Genomic DNA, 16,564 nt, shown 5'->3' with positions numbered 1-16,564 from the left:
GGTGCGGCTTATATATGTACGTTTCCAGTTTTCTTTAAAGAACTTTGTGGGTGCGGTTTATAGTGAGGTGCGCTCTATAGTCCGTAAAATACGGCACTTTAAACACAGAAACAGGAAACTTATACAGGAAGAACAGCTGGACCAGCTGATTCTCAAAATGACGTAACTCCAGTCTGCATGTTTCAGGCAGGACGGATCGACATGGATATTTTTGTTAGGACACCTGCTATAAACATCTGAACATTTCTACATGTGGTCTCACCTCCACAGTGTCACAATCTGTATTTATTTACAGATTTTGTTTCATTGTTCTTATGCAGCACTCACATTGGGTGGCCATGTACTACATGAAATGTATTTAGGAGAAAAACATTTTATGTAGAGGATGAAACATCACAACGCAAAAATGAAATTACTTTTTGAAAGCATTGAATCCACATTGTCCAATTTGCTTGACGGCACCACACCGTGTTACTTCACTTGCCTCTAGATCGCAGGCCGTTTGCCCTTCAGCCGTTACCAGACATTTAAATGTGTTAAACAGTAATTAAAATGTCTAAATATAATTAGGTATTGAGTAATTGGAAGGTACACCACTATTAAACTAGTAACTTGACTTTACCCAGCTACGTTTACAAAGTAGCCAACACAAGGCATAAAATATAAAAATATAGCCACTGTTTGAAAATGTTTATTTCTGCCACCAGATGTCATCGTTTTGGTTAAGATCTCATTCCTGTCCATCTACCCATAAAGTCGTAACTTCACTTGGTTTCACGTTGGGTTGGTTTGCTTCTCTCCTCCTCCTGCGATGCAACAAAGGCTCTCAAGGTCGAGATGTTCTCATATTCATTACACAAGTCCAGCTGTTATAGGGGATCAAATGGTGAGAATTAAAACGGTTTATTAAAATTTAGCGGTTTATGCTGTCATCAGAGGTATTGCATTAGCTCCTATCGTGCTACTTTAAGTTTTTATCCCTCATGGCATTTGGACGTCTTTTCTCGTTTCTTAAATATGTTTCATCTCTCATGCAAAAGGCGTCTTCATTTCTAAACATGGTTGGACGCAACAAGCTTAGAAGTTGCAGGTCAGGAAATGATGCCAAAAGATGCGCAAGCTAACGAGACCAGGAGGACAGAATGGCTTTTTTTTCCTTTATTGCTCTGAATATTTATGAGCCTCTTAACTTCCAACCATCTTCAGGACTGAAGAAGCAAAAGAAAAAGTCCAGTTGCCTTCACCTGAGCACTTATGATGATCATCGCTGAATGACAGAGTCTCTACCAGCAGTGCAGCAAGTTTATATCTTTATATTACATATAAATAGTTTTTATTTAACCGAATGGATGTCTTACCTCTATGTTCTCGACATGTTCCTTCGATTCAGTTGGTTTCTTCTTCCTGAGTCAAGCAAATCCAGTATTTCAACAACAAACGGACAAAAGTATATCCTTAGAGGATATAGATATGAATAAAGCAGTGGAGCTAAACGTGTTTGCTGATATTACCTCGTACAAAGAGAAGAAGCAAACAGAAGAATCAGCAGCAGCAGTGCAGCTACAGCCAACCTTATGATGTTCATTATCTTGAACATCATGTTTCTGTACCCTAAAAAAATTAAGACCAAGCAATATTTTAAAGGAAAATAGGAATATAAACGCAACATGTGAACAGAAATGGACATATCATCAGCATAGATGGATAACAAAAGAAATGGATGCCTTTGCTGACTTACTTGCAGCAACAGTAAGATGTATGGCAGATTTGTGACTCCCTCTGCTGTTGTGAGCTTCGCAGTAGTAAAGGCCACTATGCTGTCGGCCAATATTTGTGATGGTGAGATTTTGTCCTGAACTTTGTGGCGTTTTCTCATTTTCTTTGAACCAGGTGTAATTAGCGGCGGGGTTTGAATCACTGATGCAGGTGAGCGTCAGTGAAATGCCCTCCATGACCTCACCAGACGGACTCAACGAGACCAAGGGAAGCTTTGGAGCATCTGGATAAAGATGAGAGTACATGTCAGTTTTTTAATGAAAATGTACTCCTCCTTTTCTTCCCTCCATCTCCAATGGCCCTGATATGCCATTGTGTGGTCTTGGTCACAATGCTTTGGCAAAAACTGTTTTCTGTTTGTTTAATTAAAGCATTTTAAAACATTTAGACATTTTAGAAACGGTGTGTATGATCATTTTTTGCCATCTTTTTGAGACAGCAAGAAGTTTCATGCATAAAAAAACAGTATATCTGAAGTATCTTATTTAAAGGAAATAAGATTTTTCTTACATTCCACGTCAATCAAGAAGCCGTCTGAAGTCGTCCTGTTGAGAACGTTCTCAGCCGTGCAGAAATATTTTCCAGAATCAGACGACTGAACAGACTTGAAAACAAGTTTTGGGCCTTTGCTGAGAGGATTGGCTTCGTGCTCCTTGTGCCACGTGTAAGTAGCTCCTGGATTAGCATCAGCGCTACAAGTCAAAGTCACCGAGTTTCCCTCCACTACTTCACCTGGAAAACTATGTGAAACAACGGGGAAGCTCGGTGGATGTAAAAGAGAAAAAAAGAATAGCATTTTAGCATTTGGATAACCTCTGTGTCAATCTTTTTTTTTATTAGCTTATGTTAGAGTATGAGTGTTTGGAAACATGGTAATGGTTTTCCAATTGTGTGAAAAAAAAACAACCTAACTACTCCTAAAAAATCTGCTTATTTCTTGCTTAAGTTCCACAAATTTATACTTTTAGCACAACAACTTTACTGTTTGAAGTTTCTAAATGAGAGGCTCAGGATTGTTCTTCTTGTACCAGATGTGCTTAGCTGTCGGATTAGCATCACTGCTACAAATCAGGTCCACTGAGGTTCCCCTCACTACTTCACCAGAGGGTCTTAATGCCACAGAAAGAAGCCTTGGCCCGTCTGGAAGGAAAAGCATGAAGACTTTGGAAACTTAACTTAAGAAGATTTCTGATGATGGTTTTCGAGCAAAACTAAACAATCATTTGTTCATAAGTGACTATGGGAGCAGTTGTACAGAAGGGCTGTACCCTGGTCACTAAAGCTCCACCAAACTGATGTGTTGCTAACTTGGAGCATTTTGGGAACCAAGTTGTAATTCTTTTTTGTCTTAACGATCCTTTCTCAGCTTTCTATAACTCCCTCCAGGTTGAAAAACGGACGCAATGCGTTCTTGATGTTAACTGACTTTTAATTAGACACAGGTGTCTTTAATGAACTGTACAAAAAAAAGCACATCAAATAATTTATTATACAGAAAGACATTCTCATAGAGAACAGACAAATAATAACAGCAAAGCATTCACGTTACAGAGGTTGGACTTAAAAAAAAAAATAGACGCATTCTGTCACACGTGGCTAACAGAAACTCAACAAATTCTTCACAAATAAACATTCAACTTCCACATAAACACATAAAATACAAATTATTTACCTCACTGGCCGCTTTATCCTGAAGGGGTTAAAAAAAGAACCTCTCAGCGTCCATCTTCTTTTAACTTCTAGAAATTTCTCTAGCAACCAGAAAAAGAAAGCACACTGCCCTCTACTGAGTGCGGCGTGCAACTGAAAACAGATCCAAACCAAACACTGGTTCCACTCAGGAAACACCCTGCATTATTTACTCTAACTCAAAACCACCAAATCAACTCAAACTGCTCAAATGCCACCGATGGCAGCCACACTTACAGTATTTGCAATCTTTTTAGATTTTTCTCCAAAATCCTCCTTGATGCTACTTGCTTTAACAGTTTGTTGGTGAACTGAAGTTCAACTTAGCAGCTTTTTCCACTGCTGCCTCCAGAAACAACAAAAACGTTTGCAAGTGGCAGCTGAAGCGCTTTAGGTGACAAAGAAGACATAGGAAGTCGGGTGGCTGGTGTCAAAACAGAAATACATTTAGTTCAGCAGAGTCGCTCAAACATGAGCCAATAAAGTGTGAAAAACTTGAAGAAAGGCGTGAAAACCTTTCTCTAGGTCAGCTTGGTTCGTTTGGGGACCACAATTGCAAGGTTTGTTATATTTTCAGCTGCTGCGTCTCGCTGTCATGCTGCACTACGTCAAACGATCCAACCTGATTGAACAACCTGTTCTTGCGCCGCGCCAAGAACTACGCAGGCGACTGTCTCGAAAACCTCCAAAGAAGACCAGTGCAACTTCCTTCTTCACAAACTGTAACCAGAAATGGAGTTGCGTACAATTTTAGAGGTTGTAGGACTTCTCATCTGTCTGTGGGTAAAAAAACAACAAAAAAAGCCACGAGCCATTTCTCCCTGTAGTGCTAAACTTGTGCATTTAATTTGACTCTATTGACCCAGAATGCTTTGAGCTATAGTTCACTTCCTGCTTTCAGAGCGTTCTCTTGTCCACCTGCGTTCACATATGAACCGCAACAGAGCTCACTTTGATTTGAACCGAGACCTAAGATTTTAGGCATTTTTGGTTCCCATTAGAGCTCGATTACATGTTCACACCTTCCCGCATAAACCGGACTGGTGTGAATGCACCCTAAGTCAACACTCTAAGAGTAAGTTGAGGCAACCTCCACAAGCCCCCAAAAATAATTTACTTTACTTACATTTTACGTCGATAAAGACGACTTTAGATGTCCTTATTTTCAGCACGTTCTCAGCTTTACAGTAATACTCTCCAGAGTCAGAGGACTGGATAGACTTGAAGACGAGTTGTGAGTCTTTGCTGAGAGGATCAGAAGCGTCCTTCTTGTACCAGCTGTATGTAGCTACTGGATTAGCATCACTGGAACAAGTTAGAGTTGTTGGGTCGCCCTCCACAATGTGACCAGAGGAACTCAGCGACACCGAGGGAAGATTTGGCATGTCTGGAATAGAAAACACAAACCGCTATAGTGCTTTGCAACGCCAAACATATAATTTCTGGTACTAGTTTTTATTGAACAACATTAAAATGTTCATTTGTATTGAATCAATAGAGTCGTTTAATGACATGCACTGAACAACACATTACATCACCAACATGAATCTTCAAAGCAACGTGTAAAACTCAACTGACACACTGCCGGAGACGGGAACTGTCTGTGTCCTGCCGCGGCGCACGAAACGCGGTCCGCGGAAGAAAACGTGTGTGAAAAAGGCGAGGAGGTCTGCGTCAAAACGTTCTGCCCGTTCTTGATCCAGATGTAAGGATGTCGGTCAGGCAGACATTTGCTTTTGCACGTCATCTCTGCCAGAGTCCCGCTCGGTCTGCGCTCCCGTTTGACCACCTGCAGCTCGACGGCTGAATTCAAGACAACACAACAGAAACTAAAACCATGTGATCATTTAACAGTAAAATCAACAAAGTAAGATTAAAACTGACAATATTACCAGAGACTGACAAAGTGACCCCTGGCAAGCCGGTGTGTTTTCCACTTGGGTGATTGGTTATGAACCTGAACTTGTAGACAGCAGCGTCACTCTCTCGTACATCCCTGATAGCCACGGCGCAGCCATTTTTATACTCTATACGACCTGCGTAGTCTGGGTCAGCTTTCAGATCCACAGGAGCAGCAAGTTGTTCTTTGGTGAACCATATTCGGTTTGTAACTTCTATGACCGTATCCCCCTCTCTGTCTGGATGTGTGTAGTTGCATTGCAAATCCACCGTTGAGCCTTTTATGGCGCAGATCTGTGAGGGAAGGTAGGTCACGCTCCAGCCGTTCTGACCCCTGACCCCTGCAACGCATCAGCAACAGAAGAATCAGAATGAGGTGAACAAACAGGACAAAAATGCATAACCCAGGAAGAATATTGATTAATAGATTTGGGTTTATTTTTGTTCTTGCTGATAGGAGTCACTTGTGTTTGTGTTTGAATGTTAGTGCCTGGAACCAAGTGGATGGAAATACTTTCTCAGGAGTGATCTGTTTTAGTGGTTTAGACGTTTGGCGCTGCCTCACATCGTGTCGCTTTACATGTGCTGCATCGGACGCAGACACAGTGAGAGGTCATCCAGGTCCAGATCGGGGCAGATATTGTCTTATGAAACTGTGACTTCATTAAACTCTTGCTCTGTGCCATCAAACAAATGAGCCCTGAAAATAGCCGGGTGACGGCCTTTGGTACTCTGTACTGAAAAAATCAAATATTTTGGAAAAAAACCCAACAGAATTTGATTTGTATACTTTGATCAGCTTTCCAATGAATTTAATATACATTGAACTTGTGATGCTATTCACATCTCTAATATTTCAGAGCATTGTGAATACATGCAAGACACTTTTTCATGTTTCAACATTTGAATTCACAATAAAGACCAGTAATTAAAATCACACAGTGTTTGTGTTTCCAAAGATTTCTGAGGTTGTGCAATACAAAAAAAATTACGAGGCATTTTGCAGACAACTGCGCGTCTTCAGGAGAATTTTCTTCCCAAATGAAAAACAAAACAAAAACATGCATTTTTCTGTGTAAGCAAACCGACTCTAACCAGGCCATTTCTGTCAGCAGCCTGCTATACATGACGTACTCCACACGTCCCCCTATAGCTCTGCTTTATTTAATGGACAGATAAAGGAGTAAAACACACACAGTACCTGTCACGGAGAGAAATGCAATAAGTAACGCGTCCACTGCAGTCCAGCGCATGGCTTCCCCCTCCGTCTCTTTCTGTGATGTCTTCACGTCTTCATGAGGTGATAAATGTTGACCTTAAATCATTCTACCTATGATGGTCGCTGATAGCAAAGTCACATGTCCTCAGTGGTTTGTGGTTTGTACAGAGCAGCTCAAATAGCCCACTTAGTTTCACACCATCTGAATTCGACCAAAGAAATTAACAAGGTTGTGCATCTGCTGGTAACTGGGTTGTCCTGTAGTTCACTTTTTTAAAAGGCTGCAATGAATTCCTACAAAATGAGATTTAAAGTAATCTAAGATTGCATTAATATGGTGGTGTTGTTCTTTTTAATGCGATTGAAATTAATGCCAGCAACAAACCAAGTTCTTATTCGTTTCTGTGCAAAGATTGTGCTCACTGCTGCTCTTCACAGGTTGAAAAGAAATGTTTTTATTGCCACAGTAGAAAGAGGAAAGTTACGGAGGAGACGACATCAGACCAGGAAGCTGGAACTTACTGAGAAAAACCAGGCAGGGTTTTTACAGATATCACTCTCACTCATTGTGTAATAGTTAACATAAGAAGCACGCTATTTCCCTTGCAAATAGATTACATCTCACACACCACTGTGTAATTTTGGATTAAAAAAAAACAACTTCTAGTTCCTTATATTTCTACAATTTATGACCTGACGTTTATGCAGATTTGAGCAGAATTACTCAGCTAGAATTTTCTGGTGAATCGTTCACACTTACATGTGACTGTTTCTGTCATTGTTGTTTATTTTGTATTAATAAACATGTTTTTTTCATTTGAAATGTTAAACATGTATTTATTTTAAGTTAAAAAGCCCCCCATGCCCTTCTCTTGAAGAAGATGACTGTGTGGTTTTTGTGAAGTTATTTATTAAAGGAAGTGATTTTGTTCTATGTGAAAAAAGGAGGAGGGGGGGCGCTAGTGTGCTGTAATGGAGTAGACATGTTTTGCAGAGCTCCGTGTCACTGCCTTCATTTAAAACTTATTCACTGCACCAAAGATATTATTTTTTTCACCGAGTGAGTAGCTAGCACCCGTCTCTTCAGTTTATTTTAGTTTTGGCATTTCACATCATGCCTAGGAAAGACGAAGCCCAGAAGTCGACTGCTCAGGCGGGCTCCGCTGTTAGCAACGAGACTGTACTAGCCGCCGTCAATAGCCACAAAGATGATCTTTCTAAAGTCTACACACTCGTGGATACTCTCAAGAAATCACTGGAAGGACGTCTGGACTCAATTGAAGCTCGTTTAACAACCCTGCAGACAGAGCACAGTGAGGTCCGGCACCGTTTGGATGACATTGACTCGGCTCTAACCTCTACCGATGCCCGTGTTTCGGCCCTGGAGTCATCATGTAGCGAGCTAGCGGCGGCTAACGGCCTTCTTAAGAAAAAGGTTGACGACTTGGAGGGACGCTCGCGCAGACAAAACATTCGGATTGTTGGCCTCGAGGAAGGTGTAGAGGGGGCTCGACCTGCAGAATTTGTCTCAAAATTTATCTCTGAGCTGCTGGGACAGGACAGCTTCCCCAAGCCCGTTAAAATTGACAGGGCGCATCGTGCCCTGAGACCAAAGCCACTTCCTAATGAACGTCCTCGGATCATCATCGCCAGGGTCCACAATGACCGCGACGTGATGAATATTCTGCGGTTGAGTCGACAGCAAGCCCCTCTGATGTACCACGGCCAGAAAGTTTTCATATTCCCAGACTACACAGCAGAGGTTTCAGCGCAGCGCCAGGCTTTCAACACCGTGAGGAAGAGGCTGGTGGAGGCCGGAGCCACATGTTCCCTGCGTTTTCCTGCCAAGCTGCAAGTGTCTTTAAATGACACTGTGAAATCCTTCACTTCACCGACTGATGCAGAGCGGTTTGCCAATTCATTGTCTCATATTAAATGACTTTGTTAATCATTCTGTGCTAGTTAGTCTGCTAGTTCGATTAAGCTTTGGTGCATATTAACATCTATACAATTTCTGGAGGTAAACACGGCGTGTTGTGTTTAGATTACCCACTTGTGACTTTTTTTTTTTTTGCTCTGTTACCCGGCAGCCTCCACTCTAGATTTTGGGATATGCCGCTTTGTTCATGTTGCGGCAAGGGTGAGTTTTGGGGTTTTTGTTTCTGCGTTGTTGCTGTTAAATTGCCTGTGTTTTGTTTTGTTTACCCTGTCAGCTGCTTTTTTTACGTTGTGATAAATGCAGGATAATAGCACTTTTAAGTCGAGCATGAGTCCTATTAATTTTGTTTCCTGGAACTGTAGAGGCCTTGGTAAGGCACTTAAAAGAGCGAAGGTGTTTTCACATCTAAAATCACTTTCATCTGATATTATCTTTCTGCAGGAGACTCATATTCATCCAACTGAGCAGAGACGGTTGAGATCTTCATGGGTGTCTCAGGTTTACCAGGCTAATTTTTCTTCCAAGGCTAGAGGGGTTGCAATCCTTATCCGCAAGTCTATTCCATTTATCTTTAACTCCATGTCTGGAGATCCGGGGGGGAGATATGTGCTTGTCACTGGCGAAATTAATTCCATCCCTGTTGCCCTTTTGAATATTTATGCCCCAAATTGTGACTGCCCCGACTTTTTCTGCAAGATATTTGATATTATTGCACAATTTAATAATAGGGACATGATTATAGGAGGTGACTTCAACTGTTATCTCGATCCAGTGTTGGATAGGTCCTCCAATAAGGTTGCCTCTTCTTTGAAATCAGTGTCTGTTTTAAATAACCTCATTAAGTCACTAAACTTAGTGGATATCTGGAGGCTTCAGCATCCTTCCGATCGCAAATACTCATTTTTTTTCCCCCTCCCATGGTAGTTTTACCAGAATTGACCACTTTTTAATTGATTCTAAATTGATTTCACATACAGTCAGTTCTCTCTATCACGGGATCTTAATTTCAGATCACGCCCCTCTCTTACTTCAGATCCACTTTAATCTTCATGCTCCATCGTTCAACTGGAAGTTTATCCCCCCCATCAATTCGGATCAAGCACTTAAGGACTTCATTTCAGCTAAAATCTCAGATTTCCTTCTTTTTAATGACAAAGGTGATGTGTCTGATTCAGTCTTGTGGGAGACATTTAAGGTGGTTCTGAGGGGCAACATTATTTCTTATCAGTCTTCGGTCAAAAGGGCCAGATCTCAGCGTTTTGCAGATATTCAGGCTGAATTGGCTGTTTTGGAGGACAGGTACCAGAACTCAAATGATGAAAATATACTTAATGCCATTTTGAAGATAAAATCTGAATATAACCACATGCTTGGGGAACAAGTTGGTAATTGCATTCGCAAACTTAAACAAAAGCATTTTGAACTGGCGGACAAACCTGATAGATTGCTTTCTAGACAAATAAAAGGCACACTGGCAGATAGAGCTATTCATAAAGTTACTTCTCCTTCTGGCCAACTGTTAACTGATCCTAAACTCATTAATGATGCCTTTTTCAATTATTACAGTGATTTATACACCTCCAAGAGTAGTGCTACCAGCACGGATATTAAAGTCTTTCTAAACAATTTAAATGTACCTGTCCTGGATGAATCCGCCAGGGCACACCTGGACTCTAGTTTTACTATTGAAGAAATTAAATCCGCGATACACTCTTTATCTCCTGGTAAGGCTTGTGGTCCGGATGGGTTTGGAATAGATTTCTATAAATGTTATTTGGATCTGGTTGCCCCTCTTCTTCTGCGTATGGTGAACTTTTCTGTGGTGGAGGGAGTGTTTCCCCAGAGTTTGTATGATGCTCATATCTGTCTTCTCCTGAAGAAGGGCAGGGATTGCTCTAATGTTGCCTCATACCGTCCTTTAAGCTTACTAAATGGTGACCAAAAAATAGTAGCCAAAGTACTAGCTACTCGTTTAAATAAATGCATAGCTCATCTGATCCATCCCAACCAGACTGGCTTTATCCCCAACAGGTATTCCTTTTCAAACACTCGTCGACTCTTAAGTGTTATGTACCAGTCCAACCTTCCTGCCTCCGCAGTTATTTCATTAGATGCTCAACAGGCATTCGACCAAATTGAATGGGACTATTTGTTTTTGGTTCTCCAAAAATTTGGCTTTGGCGATAAATTTATGACTTTACTAAAAATGCTTTACGCTCAGCCAAGATCCTCAGTTCTGACTAATCACGACAGGTCTGCTTCTTTTTTATTGCACCGCGGAACCAGACAGGGGTGTTGTCTTTCTCCGTTGCTATTTGCATTGGCCATGGAACCCCTTGCTATTTCCATCAGGAACCATCCATCGATCACTGGCATTTCAGACTATGCTACAGATAGTCCCATTGGCCTGTATGCAGACGATGTTATCCTGACCCTTTCAGACGTTACAGTCTCTCTTTCTCCACTTCTTACACTTATAAATAAATTTGGCAAGCTTTCCGGTTTTACTATTAATTGGGATAAAAGTCTTTTTATGCCTCTTTCAAATGGTCTGAACGCTGCTTTTCTTAGCAATCTGCCATTCAAAGTTTCCACTAGTCATTTCGAGTACCTGGGGATAAATATCACAAGAGACCCTAAACTCCTTTTTAAATATAATTTTTTGGATTTAATCAACAAAATTAAATCCATGGCTGACATGTGGAGGCACCTTCCTCTTTCATTGATTGGTCGCATCAATGTTGTCAAGATGGTGCTCCTTCCGAAATTTACCTATCTTTTTCAAAATATACCCATTTATCTCACTGCTTCCTTTTTTAAGATGATAGACTCTATTATAATCCCTTTTGTCTGGGCTGGTAAGCACCCTCGAATATCAAAGTCTCACCTACAGAAACCTACTGCGGAGGGGGGCCTAGGCCTTCCTGTTTTTCGATACTATTACTGGGCGTGTAATGCCAGATCCTGGGTTTTCTGGACTCAGTTCTGTTCGAGGGGTGAGGTGGTGGACTCGCTACTACCCAAATGGCCATTGAACGAAAACCTTGCGTTATTAGAGCTTACTTCTTCTTCCTCAGCTGCAGTATTGTTTTCCAATCCTTCTTTGTCCTTGCAGTTGCTGAAGGATAATTTTATACTAAGAAATTCACTCAGGATTCTGAAGCAGTTAAAGAATGTATTGAATCTCCCTGGCTTGTCCATCTATGCGCCGATTTGTCAGAATTCAGCATTTAAGCCAGGTAATATGGATGTAGTTTTTAAGCACTGGTTAAATAAGGGGATAGTTGCTGTTAAGGATTTATACATTAATAATCACTTTGCTTCCTTCACGCAACTACAAGCAAAATTTGCTCTTCCTTCTAGCCATTTTTTCAGGTACTTGCAAGCTCGGAACTTTGTAAAACAGCACCTCCCCCACTATGAAACCTTACCGGCACAGCATAGTTTCTACGAGCTTATAAGAAAGCCCTCTACCTCTAAAAACCTAATTTCTCAGTTTGTTAATCTTTTCAGTTCATCCCCATCTACTAGGCATATAAAAGAGGCCTGGGCTTCTGATCTACTTGGTGAGATTTCGGATGAGCAATGGGATTTGTCTCTTTCAAGAATCAAGACCTGCTCCATTAACTCTAGACTGCAACTTATTCAATTCAAAGTTATCCATCGGCTGCACTTTTCTAAAACTAAACTCAATAGGCTATTCCCCTGCGTCTCACCAGAATGCGACAAATGTAAATTAGATGATGGGACTCTGGGTCACATGTTTTGCTCCTGTCCTAAACTAATGGACTTCTGGTGCAAGATTTTTGAATTTTATAGCAATGCTTATGGCAAGCCTCTGTGTCCGGATAGGCATTTGATCATTTTGGGTTGCTCTAAATCCTCTCTTGCTCTTCCCATGTCCCTACAACAGTCTCTAATGTTTGGTTTAGTGGTAGCAAAGCGGGTTATTCTACGGGAATGGAAATCCTCTACCCCGCCTTGTTTTAAGAAATGGCTTAATGATATGGTGTCCTGTATCTATCTTGAGGAGATTCGATACTCTTTGTCTGACAATCATCAGAAGTTCCTGGATGTGTGGGGTCCTTTCAATAGATACATACAAAATAATAGGCTAAAATAACTGTCGTTTACATCTGGACCTGTATTTTCTAATAATTTATTTTACTCATTTACCGTTTCGTCATGTTTATTGTGATTATAACTTGTGTTCATCTTTTCTTGTTATTCCATATTCCATGGTGGGCTGTTTGTTTCAATGTCCTCAGAAATGTCTCTTACTCGCTTGGACTCTGTCTCATGCTCGATAACACTCTACAATCTGATGTGCATTTTATCCTCTTATCAGACCCTTTGTTAGCTGACAGTGTTTTGTTCTGTTCTGTGGATTTTTGTTTTGATGATTCTGGTTAGTTTTTTTTTGTTTTTTTTATCCTTGTTGTTTTGTCCTCTAATTTGCCTGTTTATTCTTGAAAATCATAAATAAATATTAAAAAAAAAAAAAAAAAAAAGGAGAAGTGGGCTGGACATGAACCCACTATTATACTACTAATAATAATAATTAATAATAAAAAGTTGAGACTCAGAGAAAAAATGTTCATCTGGTTTTCAAGAACAGGTTGGACCAGAACACAGACATTTTAGGAGATAAAAGTCTCAAGTTGAGAAATATTTTAATGTTCAATTATCTAGTGACTCAATTGGCAACATGAAGGAAAACATAAACATAAATATGTCTAAAGGAGGAAAGTTTCCCAGCTGAAAAGTAATTTAGAGGTTATGAATCTTCCAGAGGAAAAAACACACAGAGTGTTTGTGATTAAGAATACATGTATATTTCTGAAATGATTTAATAGTTGAATGCAGATTATGGGTTAACATGATCCATAAACGAAGTAAGAAAAACCTCACAGGAGTGAATCACTCTGAAGGTTAGAGGTGAGTGGCTCTTAAAAGAGCCTTTGTGGGTCTGAGGTCCAGCAGTGTTGACGGCCAGCAGCTCTACTTGGCCTTGGCGGCCTTCTCGGTCTTCTTGGGCAGCAGCACCGCCTGGATGTTGGGCAGCACTCCACCCTGAGCGATGGTGACTCCACCCAGCAGCTTGTTGAGCTCCTCGTCGTTGCGGACGGCCAGCTGCAGGTGACGGGGGATGATGCGGGTCTTCTTGTTGTCGCGGGCAGCGTTTCCAGCCAGCTCCAGGATCTCAGCGGTCAGATACTCCAGGACGGCCGCCAGGTAGACGGGGGCTCCGGCACCAACACGCTCCGCGTAGTTGCCTTTGCGCAGCAGCCTGTGGACACGGCCCACGGGGAACTGCAGTCCTGCGCGGGAGGAGCGAGTCTTGGCCTTGGCTCTGGCCTTTCCTCCGGTCTTGCCTCTTCCGCTCATTCTGAAGTTTCTTCTGTCTGGAGATGAAACTGGAGGAAAATGTCAAGCAGCGGCTGAAACCTTGTCTTATATGAGTGCAGAGAGAGCGGGAGTCTCTGAAACAACCAACCAGAAAAGCTTCCAGCAGAGCGGGACACTCGTGACTTTGATCGGACTTTTTCAAGCGAGTTTCCTCCAATGAGCAGCGAGGACTGAGCCGGGGGTCGGAGCTCTCCAGGCGGAGCTGAGCTCCAGGAGGAGCCGCTCACCAATCAGGAGCCCAACATGTCCAGCAGCGTCGCCTCCTCCCAGCTGCTCCCACACTTTACCAGCAGCGGCTCTCCGCTCCCTCTGACATATTTCTCCGTGTTTCGGTAGAGAAAGCAGCAGACATGGCGAGAACCAAGCAGACCGCCCGTAAATCTACCGGAGGCAAAGCTCCCAGGAAGCAGCTGGCCACCAAGGCGGCCCGGAAGAGCGCCCCGGCTACCGGCGGCGTCAAGAAGCCTCACCGCTACAGGCCCGGTACCGTGGCTCTGCGGGAGATCCGTCGCTACCAGAAGTCCACGGAGCTGCTGATCCGCAAGCTGCCCTTCCAGCGCCTGGTCCGAGAGATCGCTCAGGACTTCAAGACCGACCTGCGCTTCCAGAGCTCCGCCGTCATGGCTCTGCAGGAGGCCAGCGAGGCCTACCTGGTGGGTCTGTTCGAGGACACCAACCTGTGCGCCATCCACGCCAAGAGGGTCACCATCATGCCCAAAGACATCCAGCTGGCCCGCCGCATCCGTGGAGAGAGAGCTTAAGCTGCTGACCACACACACACACACACACACACACAGACACCCACGCACCCACACACACACACACACACACACACACACACACACACACACACACACACACACACACACACACACACACACACACACACACAGCAGGCCTCAAACCACAAAGGCTCTTTTCAGAGCCACACACACATTTTCTCTAAAGAGCTTTTTTTCTTTCACGGTTTCAGAATAAAAATGTTTGGAAACACGATGAATGAAACTAGTAAATAAAAATCTAAAAACTTTTTTTAAAAAGTTTTTTTTTTAACAGGAGATATGTGTGATTCTTCATGAACATTTTGATTAAAAATAAATTCTTGGCACCGTCAAAATGACATTATTTCATCCTCGTGAGTTATCTATAGAACTTGTTTGATTATTGATGATGATTTTTCCACCAGTTATAAAAAATATTGGCTTAATCTAAACCTTCATCTTGTATGTTGGATCTGATCTCAGTCATTTAAAGAAATGTTGCCTTTGATTCCTGTTTCCATTGTAGACCAAAAATCTAATGCTTTTATAGTAGCTGTAATTAAACCTATATTTAGAAATATTCCCTCAATCAAGAGGATTTAATAAATTATCTAATCTCCATTTATTATCTAGAATCCTTGAGAAAATACTTGTCTTGTTAGATCTCAGAGCTTCTTTGAACAGTCGATCACAATAATCTTAGAAATGTCTAAACATGCTGCAGGGATCAAGGGAAAAAGCCCTGAGCAAGTTTAAATCTTATTCATTCAGCATCGTGTTTTACATTTATTATATATATTATATATCTAATATTCTATCACACATTAAAGCATCTTAATTTATAATCTTTCTAACGGCCTCTATCCACATGATGTTATATAATCAACAGTCCTTATTTAACTTGATCATATTTCAATGAACGTTTCACAGCCTCAAATTCAGAGGCATTATTTTCCCTCCTGATGTTGGTCGGTAGGTGGCGCCAAAGGGAAGGTCCAGACCGAGTAGGCCAAGGTAAACCCCCTGTCTTCTAACACGTCCGGAGGACTGCTACAAACCCTGCAGAACCAGCTGTGGACTCATTACTCCACAGAACCACCGTAGTGTCACGATGAGCGGACGAGGCAAAGGAGGAAAAGGTTTGGGCAAAGGAGGCGCCAAGCGCCACCGTAAAGTCCTCCGCGATAACATCCAGGGAATCACCAAGCCGGCAATCCGCCGTCTGGCTCGCCGCGGGGGAGTCAAGCGAATCTCCGGCCTCATCTACGAGGAGACCCGCGGGGTGCTGAAGGTGTTCCTGGAGAACGTGATCCGTGACGCCGTTACGTACACCGAGCACGCAAAGAGGAAGACCGTCACCGCCATGGATGTGGTGTACGCTCTGAAGAGGCAGGGCCGCACTCTGTACGGCTTCGGAGGTTAAACTCAGCCCGGTGATTACAGCGAACCAAAGGCCCTTTTCAGGGCCGAACCACCACTGCTGCTTCTGGGGCAAAGATGCTTGATTCAGTCACCAAAGTCTTGAGCTTTTTCAGTTAAATACATTGAAATTAATCTAAACGTGTTTGCTGAAAACCTTAAGAGTTTGATTTAGATACATATTATGTATGAAAGTTAATGTATATATTTATAAATAATAGTTAAAATCTGGAAAATCACCTGGTATGTGGAGACCAGTTCAAGTAGCTGAACATTCATGTTAAAAGGACTTTATACTTTTTTGCAGTTACTCTAAATTCTGTCTTTATGTTTCACTTTTTTAGACCTAAAGACACTAAAGTTTTCATATGAAACATGTTTGTTTCATTAACTCGCCTGTACAGCAGTTGGTTGGTTTCAATTAAAATTACTGGTTAAGAATAAAGAAATCCT

General features: G+C 42.0%; 4 protein-coding genes across 4 annotated transcripts; 1 reads left to right on the top strand and 3 right to left on the bottom strand.

Annotated features, from left to right (window-relative positions):
- Positions 1 to 58: 58 nt before the first annotated feature.
- Positions 59 to 2,768, bottom strand: LOC111608580 (B-cell receptor CD22-like). The gene is made up of 5 exons (XM_023333499.1): positions 2,287 to 2,768; positions 1,739 to 1,999; positions 1,512 to 1,611; positions 1,359 to 1,404; positions 59 to 866 (listed from the first exon to the last, which is right to left on the bottom strand). Exons 1-5 carry the CDS (start codon positions 2,570 to 2,572, stop codon positions 765 to 767), a joined length of 795 nt encoding a protein of 264 aa, XP_023189267.1. The 5' UTR covers positions 2,573 to 2,768; the 3' UTR covers positions 59 to 764.
- On the bottom strand, positions 2,749 to 6,625 carry LOC111608579 (B-cell receptor CD22-like). Its single transcript, XM_023333498.1, has 5 exons — positions 6,566 to 6,625; positions 5,358 to 5,705; positions 5,044 to 5,268; positions 4,592 to 4,852; positions 2,749 to 2,916 (listed from the first exon to the last, which is right to left on the bottom strand). Exons 1-5 carry the CDS (start codon positions 6,615 to 6,617, stop codon positions 2,771 to 2,773), a joined length of 1,032 nt encoding a protein of 343 aa, XP_023189266.1. The 5' UTR covers positions 6,618 to 6,625; the 3' UTR covers positions 2,749 to 2,770.
- Positions 6,626 to 13,433: 6,808 nt separating this feature from the next.
- LOC111608583 (histone H2A) lies at positions 13,434 to 14,059 on the bottom strand. The gene has a single exon (XM_023333504.1). It carries the CDS (start codon positions 13,908 to 13,910, stop codon positions 13,524 to 13,526), a length of 387 nt encoding a protein of 128 aa, XP_023189272.1. The 5' UTR covers positions 13,911 to 14,059; the 3' UTR covers positions 13,434 to 13,523.
- A 7-nt stretch (positions 14,060 to 14,066) lies between these two features.
- On the top strand, positions 14,067 to 16,560 carry LOC111608586 (histone H3-like). Its single transcript, XM_023333508.1, has 2 exons — positions 14,067 to 14,610; positions 15,797 to 16,560. The coding sequence occupies exons 1-2, from the start codon at positions 14,282 to 14,284 to the stop codon at positions 16,113 to 16,115; spliced, it is 648 nt and encodes a 215-aa protein (XP_023189276.1). The 5' UTR covers positions 14,067 to 14,281; the 3' UTR covers positions 16,116 to 16,560.
- The last annotated feature ends 4 nt before the right edge of the window (positions 16,561 to 16,564 follow it).

This window comes from Xiphophorus maculatus, chromosome 5, assembly GCF_002775205.1.
Source record: "Xiphophorus maculatus strain JP 163 A chromosome 5, X_maculatus-5.0-male, whole genome shotgun sequence".
NCBI classification, from domain to species: Eukaryota; Metazoa; Chordata; class Actinopteri; order Cyprinodontiformes; family Poeciliidae; genus Xiphophorus; species Xiphophorus maculatus.
This window is presented reverse-complemented; position numbering and strand designations above follow the sequence as displayed.

Bases quoted from the DNA above. Each gene is read 5' to 3' on its own strand.
- LOC111608580 (XM_023333499.1), bottom strand. From the start codon at position 2,572: ATGCTATTCTTTTTTTCTCTTTTACATCCACCGAGCTTCCCCGTTGTT. The intron at 2,000-2,286 runs GTAAGAAAAATC...ATCTTTATCCAG, and splicing joins CTTCTTGATTGACGTGGAAT to ATGCTCCAAAGCTTCCCTTG. The intron at 1,612-1,738 runs GTAAGTCAGCAA...TAATTTTTTTAG, and splicing joins ACATCTTACTGTTGCTGCAA to GGTACAGAAACATGATGTTC.
- LOC111608579 (XM_023333498.1), bottom strand. From the start codon at position 6,617: ATGCGCTGGACTGCAGTGGACGCGTTACTTATTGCATTTCTCTCCGTG. The intron at 4,853-5,043 runs GTCAGTTGAGTT...TTTCTATTCCAG, and splicing joins GTTCCCGTCTCCGGCAGTGT to ACATGCCAAATCTTCCCTCG. The intron at 2,917-4,591 runs GTAAGTAAAGTA...TTTTCCTTCCAG, and splicing joins CGTCTTTATCGACGTAAAAT to ACGGGCCAAGGCTTCTTTCT.
- LOC111608583 (XM_023333504.1), bottom strand. From the start codon at position 13,910: ATGAGCGGAAGAGGCAAGACCGGAGGAAAGGCCAGAGCCAAGGCCAAG.
- LOC111608586 (XM_023333508.1), top strand. From the start codon at position 14,282: ATGGCGAGAACCAAGCAGACCGCCCGTAAATCTACCGGAGGCAAAGCT. The intron at 14,611-15,796 runs GTGCGCCATCCA...GAACCACCGTAG, and splicing joins CTGTTCGAGGACACCAACCT to TGTCACGATGAGCGGACGAG.